The 21289-nt window shown below is 41.2% G+C and overlaps 2 protein-coding genes across 2 annotated transcripts in view; both read right to left on the bottom strand.

Annotated features, from left to right (window-relative positions):
* LOC133546839 (oocyte zinc finger protein XlCOF6.1-like) overlaps positions 1 to 21289 on the bottom strand; it is a 267073-nt gene that overhangs the window by 8955 nt on the left and 236829 nt on the right. The gene's annotated exons all lie outside the window — the stretch shown is intronic.
* On the bottom strand, positions 9283 to 17551 carry LOC133546838 (oocyte zinc finger protein XlCOF8.4-like). Its single transcript, XM_061892675.1, has 2 exons — positions 17083 to 17551; positions 9283 to 10618 (listed from the first exon to the last, which is right to left on the bottom strand). The coding sequence occupies exons 1-2, from the start codon at positions 17267 to 17269 to the stop codon at positions 9564 to 9566; spliced, it is 1242 nt and encodes a 413-aa protein (XP_061748659.1). The 5' UTR covers positions 17270 to 17551; the 3' UTR covers positions 9283 to 9563.

Genomic DNA, 21289 nt, shown 5'->3' with positions numbered 1-21289 from the left:
GAGGGTTGGACTCCGCCAAGGCTGCCCTTTGTTACCAATTCTGTTCGTAACTTTTATGGATAGAATTTGTAGGCGCAGTCAGGGCGTTGAGGGGATCTGGTTTGGTGGCTGCAGGATTAGGTCTCTGCTTTTTGCAGATGATGTGGTCCTGATGGCTTCATCTGGCCAAGATCTTCAGCTCTCACTGGATCGGTTTGCAGAAGAGTGTGAAGCGACTGGGATGGGAATCAGCACCTCCAAAGTCCATGGTTCTCGTCCGGAAAAGGGTGGAGTGCCATCTCGGGGTTGGGGAGGAGATCTTTCCCCAAGTGGAGGAGTTCAAGTACCTAGGAGTCTTGTCCACGAGTGAGGGAAGAGTGCATCGTGAGATCGACAAGCGGATCGGTGCGGCGTCTTCAGTAATGCGGACGCTGTATCGATCCGTTGTGATGAAGAAGGAGCTGAGCCGGAAGGCAAAGCTCTCTTTATCGGTCGCTCAAAGGTCCATCCTTACTTATGGTCATGAGCTTTGGGTTATGACCGAAAGGACAAGATCTCGGGTACAAGCGGCCCAAATTAGTTTCTTCCGCCGAGTGGCGGGGCTCTCCCTTAGAGATAGGGTGAGAAGCTCTGTCATCCAGGAGGAACTCAAAGTAAAACCGCTGTTCCTCCACACGGAGAGGAGCCAGATGAGGTGGTTCGGGCATCTGGTCAGGATGCCACCCGAACGCCTCCGTCAGGAGGCGTTTAGGGCACGTCCGACCGGTAGGAGGCCACGGGGAAGACCCAGGACACGTTGGGAAGACTATGTCTTGCAGCTGACCGGGAACGCCTCGGAATCCCCCAGGCAGGAGTTGGATGAAGTGGCTGGAAAAAGAGGGAAGTCTGGGCTTCCCTGCTTAGGTTGCTGCCCCCAAGACCCGACCTCGGATAAGCGGAAGAAGACGGATGGATGGAAAATAATTTGTTCTGGACCACTCATTCATTCTTTAAACACGCTGTCATTTAAATTAGCGACTAAACAACGAAGCTAAAGCTGGAAAGGAAAATCCATACACCCACAACACATCTCATCTGCTTGTGTTGTGAACGACATCATCAATGTTGGAATAATGTACAAACAGGACAATAGTCGCAACTTTCACCTCCACACATCGTTCTGAGAACAGCAACACACTTCCCCTTCACAATAATAGGTCTGACTGCGTTAACAAAATAAAGGTTTTAAAAAAAGCACCTTAAACAAGCATAAAGAACTTATTGATGCATTTACACAATTATTATGCTTCGACCCAAAGTACGGGTCAAAATTGTCGAAAGGTTTATTGCACAAATAAATGTGAGCGATTCTACATTTAATAAACAAACTGGAAATAAAATAGCATTTGCCTTGGTGCCCTAAAATATGAACCCTCCTTTAAGGCAACACTTGTCTTGACCTTAAAAAGTAAAAATTTGAGGCCTGTCTATAATGTACCATCCATCCATCCATGTTCTACCGCTTGTCCCTTTTGGATTCACAGGGGGGCGGAAGACGGGGTACACCCTGGAAAATTCCATAAAACCTTTACACTATTTATTTAAATCGTATCCTAATTAAAATGTATCCTCCAGTTTGTGGCTATTATAAGACATATTTCAAGAGGATATGCATTTTTACAGCATGTTTTAAAGAGATAGCGATTAAAAAATGACTTGTGGGTATATTATATTGCTCAACTAATTCTTATTAGTGAGCAGAATAGAGGCGCTCTCATTGACTCCATTGTGAGAATTAGGATAGTCAAGATTTTGCTAACGTTTGTTTAGGACTTAGAATGCATACAATATAAAAACATGTTATTGTCTTACATATGGATTGTGAATGATAGGCAAAATAAAAAAAAATCAGATCCCCTTTGATAATTGTTCTACATCCTGTGAAAGGGCTGATGCTGTGGTGAACGTGAGAAAACAAGTAAATGTCGGGAAATGCAAATTTAAGCAAAAATGGCGGACAAACTTTTTAAAACCTGGTTAGAGATTGTTTGTAGTAAGCCCAGAGATGATTGTGTGTTATAAAATTATGGTAGAGTTACCTTTATTATTTGGGTTTAGGGGCCATGTCATGGGGCCCGGCCCGGCTCTGACTTGTTCCACCACTGACAGTTTGTAGTACAAATGGACTGGGATATGTAACTCATCTTTAGTAGTTACATTCCACAGAACACAGACAACCACGTGGTTGCAAGACCACGTTGCAAGTAGCAGACGGAATGCATCATCCTCACAAGACAACACAACTTCTTATACACAATATATTAAGCATAGTGTTAATAATAAATGTAAAGTTAGTAAAGATGTGAGAGTAAGAAGTAAACAAACCTGTTCTGTGTAAATACAACTTGATGTTTCTTGAAAACAGCGTCCAGTAGTTGATGTTGTCGCTCCTTCTCCTCTTTTGTTGGACAAAGTTCCTCCTCATACTTTGTTATCCTTCTGTGGCACATTTTCACACAATCACAACACTTTACTCTCACACTTGATCTCTACTTAGCGATGTGTTGATAACTTCTGTGTCTTCTGTTAGCAGCTAACAAGCTAAGCTAACTAGCCAGCTAAGCTAACTAACAAGCAAAGATAGCACGAGAAGCGGCACAGTGCTTCTAGCGCATCCAGACCACTTTATCCTTAAATAATGAATCACAGATGTATATTTCAAACTGGATAACAAATAATAAGACTGACTTATTAGCGTCCTGCACACTTCTTTCTCCTTCTCCTCCTGTTCTGCTGTCTTCCGTTTACCCCGGAAGCTGGGAATGACGTCACAGCTGAGCGGACGAAGAGGTAGCTCTATATAAGATATTGCCTGCTGTCACTGTTACCATGCTTTTCTTTTACGTAATATTTATTTGAATAACAATGTGATATAAACGAGTGTCTTGTTTTTTAAAAATAAATTCAAAGTATATCAAACAAAGCTTTAATGTTGGGGTTCAGTGGCGCCCCCGTGCGACATTCATTGCAATGACAAGAGTGAAAGTGCTAGAAAATGTAGCGATATTACTGCCTGATTTATTTAAATTTACCCTTCCACGTGTTTTTATTATTGTTCAATTTTACTCCTGGATAATCCATTTTATACAAAACATTAATAAAACATTGAAATATCACAGAACGTGACGTCCAAGGAGCTCCTTTGTAAAAAGTACAGGAAGTGACGTAAATTCACGCATGCGTGGATCGATCGTGTCGTGAATTTATATACATTTTTAAAAAGTATGAAACATTTGCTCTCATAAACAAAAGTCTCTTTCTTAAAGTGAAATCCAAACCCTCAAATTGTGTTAATGATTTCAATTTATTCATTCAGTCTTGGAAGATTTGTACAAAATAGAAAAACACATTATTATATTGGAATATATTAAGTCGTTTTAAAAAAGCGCATTTAAGCACAAGTGTATCATTTAATTATATACATTTTATTTAAATCTTATTGGAATGGTCTCTCATATTTACTTTTACTTTCTTTAACGGGTATTGTTTGTAAGAGGATTGGATTTAATGTGATGTTTTTTATATTGCTGAGTAAAATATTGAAAAAACATTGACTCATATTGTATTGAAAGTACCTTAATGTGTCCAAACATTGTTTATGTGTGTTTAATTGTTCAATAACAAAATAAAATAAATACTCAGAAGTAGAACTGGCTAGCAATTAAACTCTTATATTAACATCAATAATGTTTAAGTTTTATTACATGACATTATACAAATATGTATATTAAGTATAATTTGAATAGTTGGCAAGTAAACAAAATGCATTTGCCATACCTAATTGTATTATATCAATTATAACTCAACCCCACACTTTACAACATGTATTCACACTTTGTTGTGTGAAAATATTTTACATAAACTTAAATTCAATTATAATAATCATTATAATGTAATAAGATATATAACAATGTGTGTTCTGGATCTAAATTAATTCATGGACAATAAAGAGTTAAACAATTAATATTTTTTTGTGAGGTGGCATCTTTTTCACCTGGAAACTTAAATCCTTAAGTGTGCAAATAAAGTCTTACGTATTACTTGTATTACATTTGAATAGAACCTTATTGAGCATATTAACAAGATTCTGTTAGAAAATGTGCCGAGTATGAAAAATGTCATTTTGAATTTGTGTACAGGATGTAGAATGACGATGATCTCGACCCAACATGGCTGACGGAAACCAAAATGTAGTAGGCCTAGTGGTTAGAGATTAGTTTTAACATTTAGCGCTCAGATTTAGATTCAGCTGTGATGAGGTAGCGACTTGTCCAGGGTGTACCCCGCCTTGGATGGATGGATGGATTTAAATTCAGATTTAAGATTTATGTTTAGATTTAACATGAAGCGCTCTCATTTAGATAGAGATGTACATTTAAAATTTAGATTTACATTTAGACTTAGATTGAAAATTTAGCACTAACATTTAGATAATTTAGTTTTAAGATCTAGGTTTAGATTTAAGATTTAGATTTAGTTTTAACATTTAACGCTCATGTTTACAAACCCAGTTTCCATATGAGTTGGGAAATGGTGTTAGATGTAAATATAAACAGAATACAATGATTTGAAAATCCTTTTCAACCCATATTCAGTTGAATATGCTACAAAGACAACATATTTGATGTTCAAACTGATAAACTTTATTTTTTTGCAAATAATCATTAACTTTAGAATTTGATGCCAGCAACACGTGACAAAGAAGTTGGGAAAGGTGGCAATAGATACTGATAAAGTTGAGGAATGCTCATCACATTACTTTTTATTCATGTATGCATGTAGAAGTGTCTGGTTGCATCAGCTCCGCTGCTTTAATGTCTTTCATGTCCTTTGTGTTCTTTGATGTTTGATGTTTCCCTCCACATGTAAGAGGGATGTGTACTATGTGTGCTATGGCTATGCGTTGTTTTTTTTCCCTTTGGCCTCAGTCTGGACCCCCTCTCCAGAGGCCCAGTTTTAGACCCATTTATTTTATTTTATTTCATTTTATTTTATTTTAATCCTTAATTTTTTTCTCCCATTCCCCCCCACTTTTTTTATAAAGGGTGCCGGAAGTCGGCAGACCCGTCAGTGATCCTGTTCTGTCTCCCTGTAATGTTTGATCTTGAATGGGATTGTGCTGAAAATGTTTTATTTTCCTGAAGGAACTTTCCTGAGGGAATAAATAAAGTACTATCTATCTATCTATCTATCTATCTATCTATCTATCTATCTATCTATCTATCTATCTATCTATCTATCTATCTATCTATCTATCTATCTATCTATCTATCTATCTATCTATCCATCCATCCATCCATCCATCCATCCATCCATCCATCCATCCATCCATCCATCCATCCATCCATCCATCCATCCATCCATCCATCCATCCATCCATCCATCCATCCATCCATCCATCCATCCATCCATCCATCCATCCATCTATCTATCTATCTATCTATCTATCTATCTATCTATCTATCTATCTATCTATCTATCTATCTATCTATCTATCTACCTGTCTGTCTGTCTGTCTGTCTATATGTCTGTCTGTCTGTCTCTCTGTCTATCAAACACTTATTTGGAACATCCCACAGGTGTGCAGGCTAATTGGGAACAGGTGGGTGCCATGATTGGGTATAAAAACAGCTTCCCAAAAAATGCTCAGTCTTTCACAAGAAAGGATGGGCGAGGTACACCCCTTTGTCCACAACTGTGTGAGCAAACAGTCAAACAGTTTAAGAACAACCTTTCTCAAAGTGCAATTGCAAGAAATTTAGGGATTTCAACATCTACGCTCCATAATATCATCAAAAGGTTCAGAGAATCTGGAGAAATCACTCCACGTAAGCAGCATGGCCGGAAACCAACATTGAATGACCGTGACCTTCGATCCGTCAGACGGCACTGTATCAAAAACCGACATCAATCTCTAAAGGATATCACCACATGGGCTCAGGAACACTTCAGAAAACCACTGTCACTAAACACAGTTTGTCGCTACATCTGTAAGTGCAAGTTAAAGCTCTACTATGCAAAGCGAAAGCCATTTATCAACAACATCCAGAAATGCCACCGGCTTCTCTGGGTCCGAGATCATCTAAGATGGACTGATGCAGAGTGGAAAAGTGTTCTGTGGTGTGATAAGTCCACATTTCAAATTGTTTTCGGAAATATTCGACATCGTGTCATCCGGACCAAAAGGGAAGCGAACCATCCAGACTGTTATCGAAGCAAAGTTGAAAAGCCAGCATCTTTGAAGGTATGGGGGTGCATTAGTGCCCAAGACATGGGTAACTTACACATCTGTGAAGGCACCATTAATATTGAACGGTACATACAGGTTTCAGAACATATGCTGCCATTTAAGCGCCGTCTTTTTCATGGACGCCCCTGCTTATTTCAGCAAGACAATACCAAGCCACATTCAGCACGTGTTACAACAGTGTGGCTACTCAGTGGCCTAGAGGTTAGAGTGTTCGCCCTGAGATGGGTAGGTCGTGAGTTCAAACCCCGGCCAAGTCATACCAAAGACTATAAAAATGGGACCGGTTACCTCCCTGCTTGGCACTCAGCATTAAGGGTTGGAATTGGGGGTTAAATCACCAAAAATGATTCCCGGGCGCGGCACCGCTGCTGCCCACTGCTCTCCTCACCTCCCAGGGGGTGATCAAGAGTGATGGGTCAAATGCAGAGAATAATTTCGCCACACCTAGTGTGTGTGTGACAGTCATTGGTACTTTAACTTTACTTTACTTTAGCAGGTATGTTAAAACCAGACATGGACTGTAGTTGAAATAAACATTGTTGAAACATATTGTTACATTCTACAATAATGTTGTGTACAAATAATCATGAAATGTACATTACATCATTGTTATCCTGTCATCACAAATGTTCTAAGTGTCATGGATTATCTACTAATAGGTTATATCAATTGACAGTTATTTGTTTACTAAACAATACCAATTAACAGTTATATTACTCGGCAGATGATTTTAAATGACACAATTTTATTCTTTTTTCAGTCCCCAAAACTCAACACTGGAGTGGAATCCGTGGAACATGATCATCATCAAAAAATATTGTTTTTCATGAGACACACAAATCATTGTAATGTATGCAATACCTGGAGATGGCAAGATGTTGAAAATCTTCCTAAATGTTGAACTTTTACACAAACAGAATGAAGATTACATGCATTAAAACTCAAACACTACACAAGTTAAACCTCTAAAATGATTTTTTTTATTCAGATTGTGTTTTCTATGATCTTATATAGTTACACAGCCAGCAAAACAGGTAGAATATGCACTATTGACTTCTTCTCAATAGCAAGCCACAGCTTATGGGGAGCACAGTGAACATTGATGGAAGGCATACACTCGGCCTGAAGGAAACAAAACTGCCTTTCATTGCTGATAGGATTGTAGAACAATTGTTCCGCCTCAAGCACCTGTCGCCGCACATACGGAAGTGCGCCCCTTTGGAAAGGCTTTCCTTCAAATGATTCTAATTACAGCATATCATCGTTTTTACTTCTTTACTTTTTCTTATTTACTGTATTTTCTGTGGAACAAAAAAAAATCATAACTTGAAAGTTTCCATTCTTCCAAAAGCAAAAGAGTTCATTTAAGAAAAAAAACGGAATAGACCACTTAAAATATTTTTTAGGATGTTGTTTTGCAATTGAAGACAATACCTGTTCGTTCTGTGATAGGGAAACAAAATAAACAGTTTATTTTATGAATGTATGCAAAGTAAATGTTCATTATTGGATTTTGCCTTACACTCCGAAATTTGATTGATATTGATATTGTTTTTGGGATGTTAAAAAAACAAAACAGAAAAAGTAACAAATGTTTAAAACACAAAAATGGGATTTTTTTTAAAATCCAAAATGTATTTTCTAAAAACAAAACCATCCTTCCACAGACAATTTAGTCATTTTCTTTCACTTTCACATTGCATAAAGGTCTGGGGACATACATATAAAACAATCACAACACAATCATCATATTACAAAAGAGAGTAAAAAAGATAATTAATAAAATGGATTATAGAGACCCAACAAATGATTCATAAAGTCACACATTTTACAATTGTATAAAAGACAACTGTTCAAATGATGTATAAAGTAAATAATAATATGCTTCCTGAAGTGGTCCAGAAGATGTTTCAGATGTGAACCAGTACATATGTATATCATATAAAGGTGATAATCTATGGGATCATTAACAATTAAAAATAAAAATATGCAACACTTCAATATTTTTTTTCCCAAGATGGCGCTGCTGTAGTGGCTGCTGTTGGCAGGATCTCTGTGCTCTTGTGTCATCCTTTTGTGTTTCTCTCTTCTTTTCACGTGTTATTATATCTTTTTGCCTTTTGGTCCGGGACCCTTTGGGACTGTGTGACAAGGGGTGCCACTTTCGTGACCTTTGCGGTGCTTTTTTTGTGGACTTCTGGATCTGCCTCCCGGGAGCCTTTTGGCCATGGAGACCAGCTGCTGGGTCTCTGCCACACCGGAGTCAGTTTGGAGGGACAGGAGGAGATGCGGATGAAGAGACAGGACTGCGGAGCTAGCTCTGAGTGCCGGGACGGACAAGCTTTATAGTGTCTTGGCTGAATGAGCAGGTGTCGGACACCTCAGTCTCCTTGCACACATCCTCACTCATCCATGCGGACTGGACATTGGCCGAGAGTTGGTTGGCGGCTCTCTTGGTTGCTTTGTTGGGTCTGCTCCCGTCTCTGGCCATGCTCCCTTCACCCCAACAGACGATGGCGTGGAACACCGCAGAGGCCACCACAGTGTATATGTTTCCTTTACTTTTTATTCATGTATGTATGTACAAGTGTCTGGTTGTATCCGCTGCTTTAATGTCTTTCATGTCCTTTGTGTTCTTTGATGTTTGATGTTTCCCTCTTACACACATGTGAGAGGGATGTGTACTATGGCTATGAGTTTTGTTTTTTTTCCCTTGGCCTCAGTCTGGACACCCTCTCCAGGGCCCAGTCTTAGATATAATTTTTCATGTTATTTTATTTTAATCTTCTATTTTTTTCTCCCATTCCCCCCTTGTTTACCTGTATCTCACCTTTTTTGTAAGGGGCGCTGGAAGCCGGCAGATCCGTCAGCGATCCTGTTCTGTCTCCCTGTAATGTTTGTATGATCTTGAATGGGATTGTTCTGAAAATGTTTATTTTCCTGAAGGAACTCTCCTGAAGGAATAAATAAAGTACTATCTAATCTATCTAAAACAGAATAAAATAAGTGTAAAATTGTCTGATGAATATATATACACACATAAAATGTTTATTGTATTTAAAAGGTATTTTACTGTTTACTCTCACCTTTTCAAATTAGTTTGTTTCAATTTTAATAAAAGTACACAATGTTGCATATTAATGCATGTAATGGACTGAAAAAAAAAGAGTGTATAAATATAGAAGCATGTTAACAAGATTGTTAGACAAACAACAATGTCACACATGTTATATGTGCTGATGTTGTTAGAAAGTCAAAATGAAAGTCTGGACAGTTTATTTCAAATCCTGCAGTTTCATTTGCTGCTGCTGTTCTCACCAGCACACTTGTGTTTCTTACACTGGTACTTAGAAGACAATCTTTCACCACACACACTGCAACTCAACACTTTCTCTCCTGGGTGTCTTCTCATGTGTACTGTACAAGATTTTAGGTGACGAAAACTTTTGTTGCAGCTTGTACAGGAGTATGGTTTTTCACCAGAGTGCCATATCATGTGTAATTTTAATTGTCGTCCTTCTATATAACTTTTACAACATACTGAACATATGAAAGGTTTTTCACCAGTGTGTGTTCTAGTGTGTACTTTCAAATGTTGACTTTGTGTAAAAACTTTACCACAGGTTGAACAGGAAAAAGGTTTTTCACCAGTGTGTATTCTCATGTGTACTTTCAAATCGCGACTTTCTACAAAACCTTTACTACAGATTGAACAGACGAAAGGTTTTTCACCAGTGTGTGTTCTCATGTGTACTTTCAAATGTTGACTTTGTGTAAAACCTTTACCACAGAGTGAACAAGAAAAAGGTTTTTCTCCAGTGTGTGATCTTATGTGTAATTTCAGAGAACTATGGTATTTAAAGGTTTTGTGACAGTGAGAAGATGTGAAGTGAGTGTTGTCAGTGTGACATGTCTTATCATCTTTAGAGTCTTCATCATCAGTGTCAGGAGAGTGTGACGTTGTGTCCTCACTATCTGATAGTGGAGCTAAGAGCTTGTCTGCTTGTGATCCTCCACAGTGGTCTCCATCAGCTTCTGTTGTCATGTGTTGTGTTGAGCTGCTGCTTGGAGGCTCCCCCCCTCCCCTCTCCTCACTTTCACCTTTCACCTCATCATCTTCACTCTTCACAGGGACACCAGTCACTGGGAACTCCTCCAACCATTTAGGCTGACTGATGCCCTCTTCCTCCTCTTCCTCTCTAATGTGCGGCGCCTCTTGGTCCTCCTCTTCCTCTTTAAAGTGAAGGGCCAGTTTAACATTACGGGTCTGCGGCGTCTCGTCTTCCTCATGTACGTTGGGGGACTGTGGTTCCTCCTCCTGCTCATAGGGAAGATGCTCTTCTTTTAGGTCTGTGAGACAGGTGAAAACAAACATTCTTGATAAAAGTCCAGCTTTGCTCAGTCACATGAGACATTGTCCTGCACCAACATATGATCTCACAATCTCATCAGTTTCCCCTCACAGCAGTCAGGGTACTTCCAGCTGACACATGAAGAAGACCTCCAGGGGAATGCCTTCCCAGGCTAACATCCAATCCACCTTATTCATATAAAAACATCCTCAAATTAATTCCTGCAATCCATACTAGTGTGCTGTTGTCCCTCTGAATAAGTCATACACACACAGGAAATAATGTACCACATGGCAGCCTCCACGCAGTAGTACTAGTGATGAGCTCCCCCTGCTGGTGGACAATAATTACTGTCATTTTCACATTCCTCTTTAGAGACATGTCTGCTCTAAAAACCACTTGAGCACAATCAACATGTTGGCCAAAAACAATGACATCTGTTTTGCTTTCATTTAGATAGTGTCACCACAGTTAAACTGGGAAGAAGTAATCACATTACTGACTACTCCTTCAAAATATAACTTGATTACCTTATTACGGGGCGGCATGGTGTAGTGGGTAGAGCGGCAATGCCAGAAACCTGAGGGTTGCCGGTTCGCTTCCCACCTATTGACATCCAAATCACTGCCGTTGTGTCCTTGGGCAAGACACTTCACCCTTGCCCCTGGTGCCACGCACACCAGTGAATGAATGATGAATGAATGAATGATTGGTGGTGGTCAGAGGGGCCGTAGGCGCAAATTGGCAGCCACGCTTCTGTCAGTCTACCCCAGGGCAGCTGTGACTACAGATGTAGCTTACCACCACCTTGTGTGAATGAATGATGGATTCCCACTTCTCTGTGAGCGCTTTGAGTATCTAACAATAGAAAAGCGCGATATAAATCTAATCCATCATTATTATTATTATTAGTAATAATAATTATAAAAAAATATTAATTTAGTGCGTTTCTAGACACTGAAATTGCATTAGTGTGAGAACTGGAAAGGCACCATTCATACAGTCCACGCTTTCAATGTGGTAAGCTACTTTTAAGTAAAATAATACTAATAAGTAGATGAAGCAATTCCTGAAAGAATTGTGTGTGAATGCTCCAATGCTGAAGTTGAACTGAAAGGTTGACAGAATGTAGTATGAATGTAAGAATAGTTTGAATGTTGGAACGATTTGATTTTGTAGAGTTTGAATTTTGGGAAAACCGTGATTTTTTTTAAGTTCTTAAACCAACATGCTTTTTTTGTCCTGACTCAGAGGAATGTTTTGACAGTGGAACGGTTGAAATGGGTTGAACAATGTGAAAGGAGTCATTGCACTAAAGAAGGTTGGAAATAAGGTTAGAAAAATATGAGAATTCCTGGAAATTTGTTGAATGTGGAAAACTGGTTGTTTGAATTTCCAGGATGAATTGAATGTGTTGAAGGTGGAATGGTTTGAAACATGTGGGAATTGTGGAAAATTGAAAAATGGATAATTAATTTTGAATGGGGAAAATGTCCCTAAAAACGGGGAATTCCAGAAAATCCGGGAATTTCTTTTAATAAGTGTTGAAAGGGAGCACACAATTCCTGAACACACTGAATATTTTGAAGTTGGAACGGTTCTAATCAGATGAAAAATGTGGGAGTTGTGGAACTTTCATTTTATTCCTTTCAATGGGAATTTCATGGAATTTTTGGGGAAAGCGGGAATTTTTTTGGAAATGCTATAAAATGTGAATGTTCTGAATGAGTTGAAATGGTTGGTGTTGGAATTATTCAAATCAGTTGAGAAATGTTGAAGTCGTAACATACTTAATTGAGAAATGGTTTTATGGAATTCCTTGAATTTTGGGAACACCAGGATTCTTTTCAATTCAAAAAACAAATTTGTTTTCTGTCCCGATGGAAAGGAATGATTTGACGGTGGAACTGTGGAAGTGGGTTGAAAAATGTTGTAATTTCAATTTCCAGAATTAGTGGAATATGTTTGAATCGGTGTAAAAATGTGGAAATGGTGGCATTTTGAAAAATGGCTCATTCATTTTGAATGGGGAAAAATGTCACGGAAAACGTGTAATTCTGGGAATTTTTGGAATTGGTCAAGGGAAAGCCCGTGATTACCGAATAGGCTGAACAGTTTGAGGTTGGCAAGGAGTGAATCGGATGAAACATGTTGAAGTTGTGGAACTTTGAAAAATGTACCATTATTTTCAATGAGAATTTCAGGAAAATTTGGGAATTTTGGGAAAAGCGGAATTCTTTTACAAACCCCGTTTCCATATGAGTTGGGAAATTGTGTTGGATGTAAATATAAACGGAATTCATTTTCAACCCATAATCAGTTGAATATGCGACAAAGACAACATATTTGATGTTCAAACTGATAAAAAAATTTGTTTGTGCAAATAATCGTTAACTTTAGAATTTGATGCCAGCAACACGTGACCAAGAAGTTGGGAAAGGTGGCAGTAAATACTTACAAAGTTGAGGAATGCTCATCAAACACTTATTTGGAACATCCCACAGGTGTGCAGGCTAATTGGGAACAAGTGGGTGCTATGATTGGGTATAAAAGCAGCTTTTGTGAAATGCTAAGTAATTCACAAACAAGGATGGGGCGAGGGTCACCAATTTGTAAGCAAAATGTCGAACAGTTTCAGGACAACATTTCTCAACGAGCTATTGAAAGGAATTTAGGGATTTTACCATCTACGGTGCATAAAATCATCAAAAGGTTCAGAGAATCTGGAGAAATCACTGCACGTAAGCGATGATATTACAGACTTTTGATCCCTCAGGCGGTACTGCATCAAAAACCAACATCAGTGAGTAACGGGTATCACCACAGGGGCTCAGGAACACTTCATACAACCACTGTAAGTAACTACAGTTGGTCGCTACATCTGTAAGTGCAAGTTAAAACTACTATGCAAAGCCAAACTAATTTATCAATATCCTGAAACGCCGCTGGCTTGGCTGAGCCAGGACTCGTCCAAGATGGACTGATGCAGAGTGGAAAAGTGTTCTGTGGTCTGACGAATCCACATTTCGAATTATATTTGGAAACAGAGGACGTGGTGTCCTCCAGAACAAAGAGGAAAAGAACCATCCGGATTGTTACATGCGCAAAGTTCAAAAGCCAGCATGTGTGATGGTATGGGGGTGTATTAGTGCCCAAGGCATGGGTAACTTACACATGTGTGATGGTATGGGGGTGTATTAGTGCCCAAGGCATGGGTAACTTACACATGTGTGATGGTATGGGGGTGTATTAGTGCCCAAGGCATGGGTAACTTACACATGTGTGATGGTATGGGGGTGTATTAGTGCCCAAGGCATGGGTAACTTACACATGTGTGATGGTATGGGGGTGTATTAGTGAACAAGACATGGGTAACTTACACATGTGTGATGGTATGGGGGTGTATTAGTGAACAAGACATGGGTAACTTACACATCTGTGATGGTATGGGGGTGTATTAGTGCCCAAGGCATGGGTAACTTACACATGTGTGATGGTATGGGGGTGTATTAGTGCCCAAGGCATGGGTAACTTACACATGTGTGATGGTATGGGGGTGTATTAGTGCCCAAGGCATGGGTAACTTACACATGTGTGATGGTATGGGGGTGTATTAGTGAACAAGACATGGGTAACTTACACATGTGTGATGGTATGGGGGTGTATTAGTGCCCAAGGCATGGGTAACTTACACATCTGTGATGGTATGGGGGTGTATTAGTGCCCAAGGCATGGGTAACTTACACATGTGTGATGGTATGGGGGTGTATTAGTGCCCAAGGCATGGGTAACTTACACATGTGTGATGGTATGGGGGTGTATTAGTGCCCAAGGCATGGGTAACTTACACATGTGTGATGGTATGGGGGTGTATTAGTGAACAAGACATGGGTAACTTACACATGTGTGATGGTATGGGGGTGTATTAGTGAACAAGACATGGGTAACTTACACATGTGTGATGGTATGGGGGTGTATTAGTGCCCAAGGCATGGGTAACTTACACATGTGTGATGGTATGGGGGTGTATTAGTGCCCAAGGCATGGGTAACTTACACATGTGTGATGGTATGGGGGTGTATTAGTGAACAAGACATGGGTAACTTACACATGTGTGATGGTATGGGGGTGTATTAGTGAACAAGACATGGGTAACTTACACATGTGTGATGGTATGGGGGTGTATTAGTGCCCAAGGCATGGGTAACTTACACATGTGTGATGGTATGGGGGTGTATTAGTGCCCAAGGCATGGGTAACTTACACATGTGTGATGGTATGGGGGTGTATTAGTGCCCAAGGCATGGGTAACTTACACATCTGTGAAGGTACCATTAATGCTGAATGGTCCATACAGGTTTTGGAACAACATATGTTGTCACCCAAGCAACGTTATCATGGACGCCCCTGCTTATTTCAGCAAGACAATGCCAAGCCACGTGTTACAACAGCGTGGCTTCGTAGTAAAAGAGTGCGGGTACTTTCCTGGCCCGCCTGCAGTCCAGACCTGTCTTCCATGGAAAATGTGTGACACATTATGAAGCGTAAAATAGGACAGCGGAGACCCCGGACTGTTGAATGACTGAAGCTCTACATAAAACATGAATGGGAAAGAATTCCACTTTCAAAGTTTCAACAATTAGTTTCCTCAGTTCCCAAACGTTTATTGAGTGTTGTTAAAAGAAAATGTGATGAAACACAGTGGTGAACATGCCCTTTCCCAATTACTTTGGCATGTGTTGCAGCCATGAAATTCTAAGTTAATTATTATTTGCAAAAAAAAAAAACAAGTTTCTCAGTTTGAACATGAAATATCTTGTCTTTGCAGTCTATTCAATTGAATATAAGTTGAAAATAATTAGCAAATCATTGTATTCTCTTTTTACTATATTATTCTATTTCATTATATTGTTCATCTGGATAATAAAAACTATTTATTACCGATGTGGGAGAAAACATTTGTATCTGGATCTATAAATATAAAGTTTATGATTTTGAACATCATACATCTTGTCTTTGTAGTGCATTCAACTGAATATGGGTTGAAAAGGATTTGCAAGTCATTGTATTCTGTTTATATTTACATCCAACACAATTTCCCAATGGCGTCACGGTGGAAGAGGGGTTAGTGCGTCTGCCTCACAGTACAAAGGTCCTGCAGTCCTGGGTTCAATCCCAGGCTCGAGATCTTTCTGTGTGGAGTATGCATGTTCTCCCCGTGAATGCATGGGTTCCCTCCGGGTACTCCGGCTTCCTCCCACTTCCAAAGACATGCACCTGGGGATAGGTTGATTGGCAACACTAAATGGTCCCTAGTGTGTGAATGTGAGTGTGAATGTTGTCTGTCTGTCTGTGTCGGCCCTGCGATGAGGTGGCGACTTGTCCAGGGTATAACCTGCTTTCCGCCCGATTGTAGCTGAGATAGGCGCTAGCGCCCCCCGCGACCCCAAAAAGGGAATAAGCGGTAGAAAATGGATGGATGTATGGAATTGGGGTTTGTAACACAGTGGTGAACATGCCCTTTCCCAACTACTTTAGCACCTGTTGCACCCATGAAATTCTAAGTGAATTATTATTTAAAAAAAAAAAAAGTTTATGAGTTTGAACATCAAATATCTTGTCTTTGAAGTGCATTCAATTGAATATGGGTTGAAAAGGATTTGCAAGTCATTGTATTCTGTTTATATTCACATCTAACACAATTTAACAACTCATATGGAAACGGGGTTTGTAGAAAATGCTAAAATTTGTGAATGTTCTGAAGGAGTGAATGGTTGGTGTTGGAATTTTTCAAATCAGTCGAGAAATGTTGAAGTAGTAACATTTTTTGTTGAGAAATAGTATTATGGAATTCCCGGATTTTTGGGAAAACCAAGAATTTTTCCAGAGAAAAAAACAACTTTGTGTTTTGTCATCATTAAGAGGAATGATTTGCTGGTGGAACGGTTGAAGTGGGTTGAAAAATGTGGTCGACACAAAAAAGGGTGAAAAAAGGGTTTGAAAAAAAGGTAATTTTGGGCATTCTTCGAAAAAATTTTAACTTGGAAAAATGATAGTTTGAATGTCAAGGTTTAGTGAAACATGTAGAAGATGGAATGATTTGAGTCACTTGAAAAAAGCGGAAATGGTGGAAGTTTGAAAAACAGCCAATTCATGTTGTACGGGAAAAATGACTAAGCACGTATTTATTCTTGTTTCAAGCTACTTTAGCGGCTAGCTTAACTATTAGCTTGTCCGTCCTTTGTGTGTAACATGTTTAGCCATGTTCTACAGTCCTTCAGTGATAATAATACCTGTAGGAAATGTAATGTATTTGCTGCAATGGAGGATGGTTGAAGGTGTGATGGAAGAAGACACAGTTCCACTGCTCATCGTGATTATATTATATATTCCAAATGTATTTTTCCTGTTATTAATCAAATATAAAGTTAGTAAAGATGTGAGAGTAAGAAGTCAACAAACCTGTTCTGTGTGACACAACTTGATGTTTCTTGAAAACAGCGTCCAGTAGTTGATTGTAATCCTCTTTTGTTCTAGAAAGTTCCGCCTGGTATTCTGCTATCGTTCTTTCTAACACTACAAATATTTCTTCAACAGCAGCAGTTAGTCGCTGATCCACCAACGCTCTCAACATTTGTAATGTAGACATTTTCACACAATCACAACACTTTACTCTCACACTTGATCTCTACTTAGCGATGTGTTGATAACTTCTGTGTCTTCTGTTAGCAGCTAACAAGCTAAGCTAACTAGCGAGCTAAGCTAACTAACAAGCAAAGATAGCAGGAGAAGCGGCACAGTGCTTCTAGCGCATCGAGACCACTTTATCCTTAAATCAAGAATCAAATATGTATTTTATACGACGAAAATATTTCAAACTGGATAACAAATAGTAAGACTGACTTATTAGCGTCCTGCTCACGTCTTTCTCCTTCGAATTGCTCTTGTCGGTCGCCTTCTAGTGTTGTGTCGTTCACGAACGATTCGTTCAAACGAACGAATCTTTTGAGTGAACGTACTGAACCGAATCACTTCATGAACTGATTCGTTCTTTTCTCAGTTCAGTTGAGCTTCGCCGCAACCGTGCCGGTATGAGTGGAACTTCCGCATTCTGTGACTCGCTGAACCCTCGACGTCGGCGAACGACGCAGCCAGCTACTCGTCATGTGGGCGGGGGAGGGACTGAGCGAACGATTCGTTCACCGCGGATTAACGACATGAATCACTCAGTGAACGACAACTCTCTCGCTCTCTGCTCTGCTTGCCCAAATGCCGCGAGTGATTGTCCTCCCGTCGCGGGAATATGTTTCATGCCATTGGCATCCCTTCTCCATTCATTCTCCAAGATATGTTTCATGCCATTGACCTCCCTTCTCCATTCATTCTCCAAGATATGTTTCATGCCATTGGCATCCCTTCTCCATTCATTCTCCAAGATATGTTTCATGCCATTGACATCCCTTCTCCATTCATTCTCCAAGATATGTTTCATGCCATTGGCATCCCTTCTCCATTCATTCTCCAAGATATGTTTCATGCCATTGGCATCCCTTCTCCATTCATTCTCCAAGATATGTTTCATGCCATTGGCATCCCTTCTCCATTCATTCTCCAAGATATGTTTCATGCCATTGGCATCCCTTCTCCATTCATTCTCCAAGATATGTTTCATGCCATTGGCATCCCTTCTCCATTCATTCTCCAAGATATGTTTCATGCCATTGGCATCCCTTCTCCATTCATTCTCCAAGATATGTTTCATGCCATTGGCATCCCTTCTCCATTCATTCTCCAAGATATGTTTCATGCCATTGGCATCCCTTCTCCATTCATTCTCCAAGATATGTTTCATGCCATTGACATCCCTTCTCCATTCATTCTCCAAGATATGTTTCATGCCATTGGCATCCCTTCTCCATTCATTCTCCAAGATATGTTTCATGCCATTGGCATCCCTTCTCCATTCATTCTCCAAGATATGTTTCATGCCATTGGCATCCCTTCTCCATTCATTCTCCAAGATATGTTTCATGCCATTGGCATCCCTTCTCCATTCATTCTCCAAGATATGTTTCATGCCATTGGCATCCCTTCTCCATTCATTCTCCAAGATATGTTTCATGCCATTGGCATCCCTTCTCCATTCATTCTCCAAGATATGTTTCATGCCATTGGCATCCCTTCTCCATTCATTCTCCAAGATATGTTTCATGCCATTGGCATCCCTTCTCCATTCATTCTCCAAGATATGTTTCATGCCATTGACATCCCTTCTCCATTCATTCTCCAAGATATATTTCATGCCATTGACATCCCTTCTCCATTCATTCTCCAAGCTAACGGCTGATGTTGACTCAAGCCACGTGAAAATAAACACACACACACGCGCCCCGTTTCCATTATCTCAACACATAACATTTTTATTGCATATTTAAGTTGATATCCATCCATCCATCCATTTCTACCGCTTATTCCCTTTTGGGGTCGCGGGGGGCGCTGGCGCCTATCTCAGCTACAATCGGGCCGAAGGCAATATTTCCATTTTTATATTTTTCAATGTAAGCTACAGAATTTTTTGTTTTTATGTTGGCATTTCGGGCACTTGGTTTAATATTTGTTTTGTTTTATTTAAGGTGGCCTTTTATTTTATTTTTGTTTGCACATTTAAGCTGATATTTTCTTTGTTATATTTTTAAAACGTAGGCTACAGAACATTTAGTTTTCATGTTGGCATTTCTGCCTCTTAATTTATTTGTTTTATTTTGAAGGTATTTTTTTTTTTGTTTGCATATTCAAGTTTACATTTTCTTTGTTATATTTTTAAACTTAGGCTACAGAACATTTAGTTTTTATGTTGGCATTTGTTAAGGGTTTCTTAATTTAATATTTGCTTTTGCAGAGAGCGATTCACGTTTGTCGCCCTCTGGCCCACAGAACCGTAGCTGAGTGATTCAGGCTCGCTTCACGGACCTACAAGAACTGACTGGTTGTCGCTGAAGACGTGACTCACGTTCACGCTGCACTCACTCACTTATTCAGAATCAGGATTCGCGGACCTACTGACACAGAGAACTGACTGTGTCGCGGAGGAGAACGTCACATTGAGGCTCTCGTTCAGTCACTGTGCGTGTCGTTCACTGGGTGCCGAGGGCTTGTGTCGTTCATTGTGTGCCGAGGGCTTGTGTCGTTCATTGGGTGCCGAGGGCTTGTGCCCTTCATTGGGTGCCGAGGGCTTGTGTCGTTCATTGGGTGCCGAGGGCTTGTGTCCTTCATTGGGTGTTGAGGGCTTGTGTCGTTCATTGGGTGCCGAGGGCTTGTGTCGTTCATTGGGTGCCGAGGGCTTGTGTCCTTCATTGGGCGCCGAGGGCTTGTGTCCTTCATTGGGCGCCGAGGGCTTGTGTCGTTCATTGGGTGCCGAGGGCTTGTGTCCGTCATTGGGCGCCGAGGGCTTGTGTCGGTCATTGGGCGCCGAGGGCTTGTGTCGTTCATTGGGTGCCGAGGGCTTGTGTCCTTCATTGGGCGCCGAGGGCTTGTGTCCTTCATTGGGCGCCGAGGGCTTGTGTCCTTCATTGGGCGCCGAGGGCTTGTGTCCTTCATTGGGCGCCGAGGGCTTGTGTCCTTCATTGGGCGCCGAGGGCTTGTGTCCTTCATTGGGCGCCGAGGGCTTGTGTCCTTCATTGGGCGCCGAGGGCTTGTGTCGGTCATTGGGCGCCGAGGGCTTGTGTCGTTCATTGGGCGCCGAGGGCTTGTGTCGTTCATTGGGCGCCGAGGGCTTGTATCGTTCATTGGGCGCCGAGGGCTTGTGTCGTTCATTGGGCGCCGAGGGCTTGTGTCGTTCATTGGGCGCCGAGGGCTTGTGTCGTTCATTGGGCGCCGAGGGCTTGTGTCGTTCATTGGGCGCCGAGGGCTTGTGTCGTTCATTGGGCGCCGAGGGCTTGTGTCGTTCATTGGGTGCCGAGGGCTTGTGTCGTTCATTGGGTGCCGAGGGCTTGTGTCGTTCATTGGGTGCTGAGGGCTTGTGTCGTTCATTGGGCGCCGAGGGCTTGTGCCGTTCATTGGGCGCCGAGGGCTTGTGTCGTTCATTGGGCGCCGAGGGCTTGTGTCGTTCATTGGGCGCCGAGGGCTTGTGTCGTTCATTGGGCGCCGAGGGCTTGTGTCGTTCATTGGGCGCCGAGGGCTTGTGTCGTTCATTGGGCGCCGAGGGCTTGTGTCGTTCATTGGGCGCCGAGGGCTTGTGTCGTTCATTGGGCGCCGAGGGCTTGTGTCGTTCATTGGGCGCCGAGGGCTTGTGTCGTTCATTGGGCGCCGAGGGCTTGTGTCGTTCATTGGGCGCCGAGGGCTTGTGTCGTTCATTGGGCGCCGAGGGCTTGTGTCGTTCTTTGGGCGCCGAGGGCTTGTGTCGTTCTTTGGGCGCCGAGGGCTTGTGTCGTTCATTGGGCGCCGAGGGCTTGTGTCGTTCATTGGGCGCCGAGGGCTTGTGTCGTTCATTGGGCGCCGAGGGCTTGTGTCGTTCATTGGGCGCCGAGGGCTTGTGTCGTTCTTTGGGCGCCGAGGGCTTGTGTCGTTCTTTGGGCGCCGAGGGCTTGTGTCGTTCATTGGGCGCCGAGGGCTTGTGTCGTTCATTGGGCGCCGAGGGCTTTTGTCGTTCATTGGGTGTTGAGGGCTTGTG

This window comes from Nerophis ophidion, unplaced genomic scaffold (assembly GCF_033978795.1).
Source record: "Nerophis ophidion isolate RoL-2023_Sa unplaced genomic scaffold, RoL_Noph_v1.0 HiC_scaffold_45, whole genome shotgun sequence".
NCBI classification, from domain to species: Eukaryota; Metazoa; Chordata; class Actinopteri; order Syngnathiformes; family Syngnathidae; genus Nerophis; species Nerophis ophidion.
This window is presented reverse-complemented; position numbering and strand designations above follow the sequence as displayed.

Coding starts and splice junctions, on each gene's coding strand:
- LOC133546838 (XM_061892675.1), bottom strand. CDS start 17,269: ATGTCTACATTACAAATGTTGAGAGCGTTGGTGGATCAGCGACTAACT. Junction 10,619..17,082: donor AGTTGTGTCACACAGAACAG/GTTTGTTGACTT, acceptor CCTGTCTCACAG/ACCTAAAAGAAGAGCATCTT.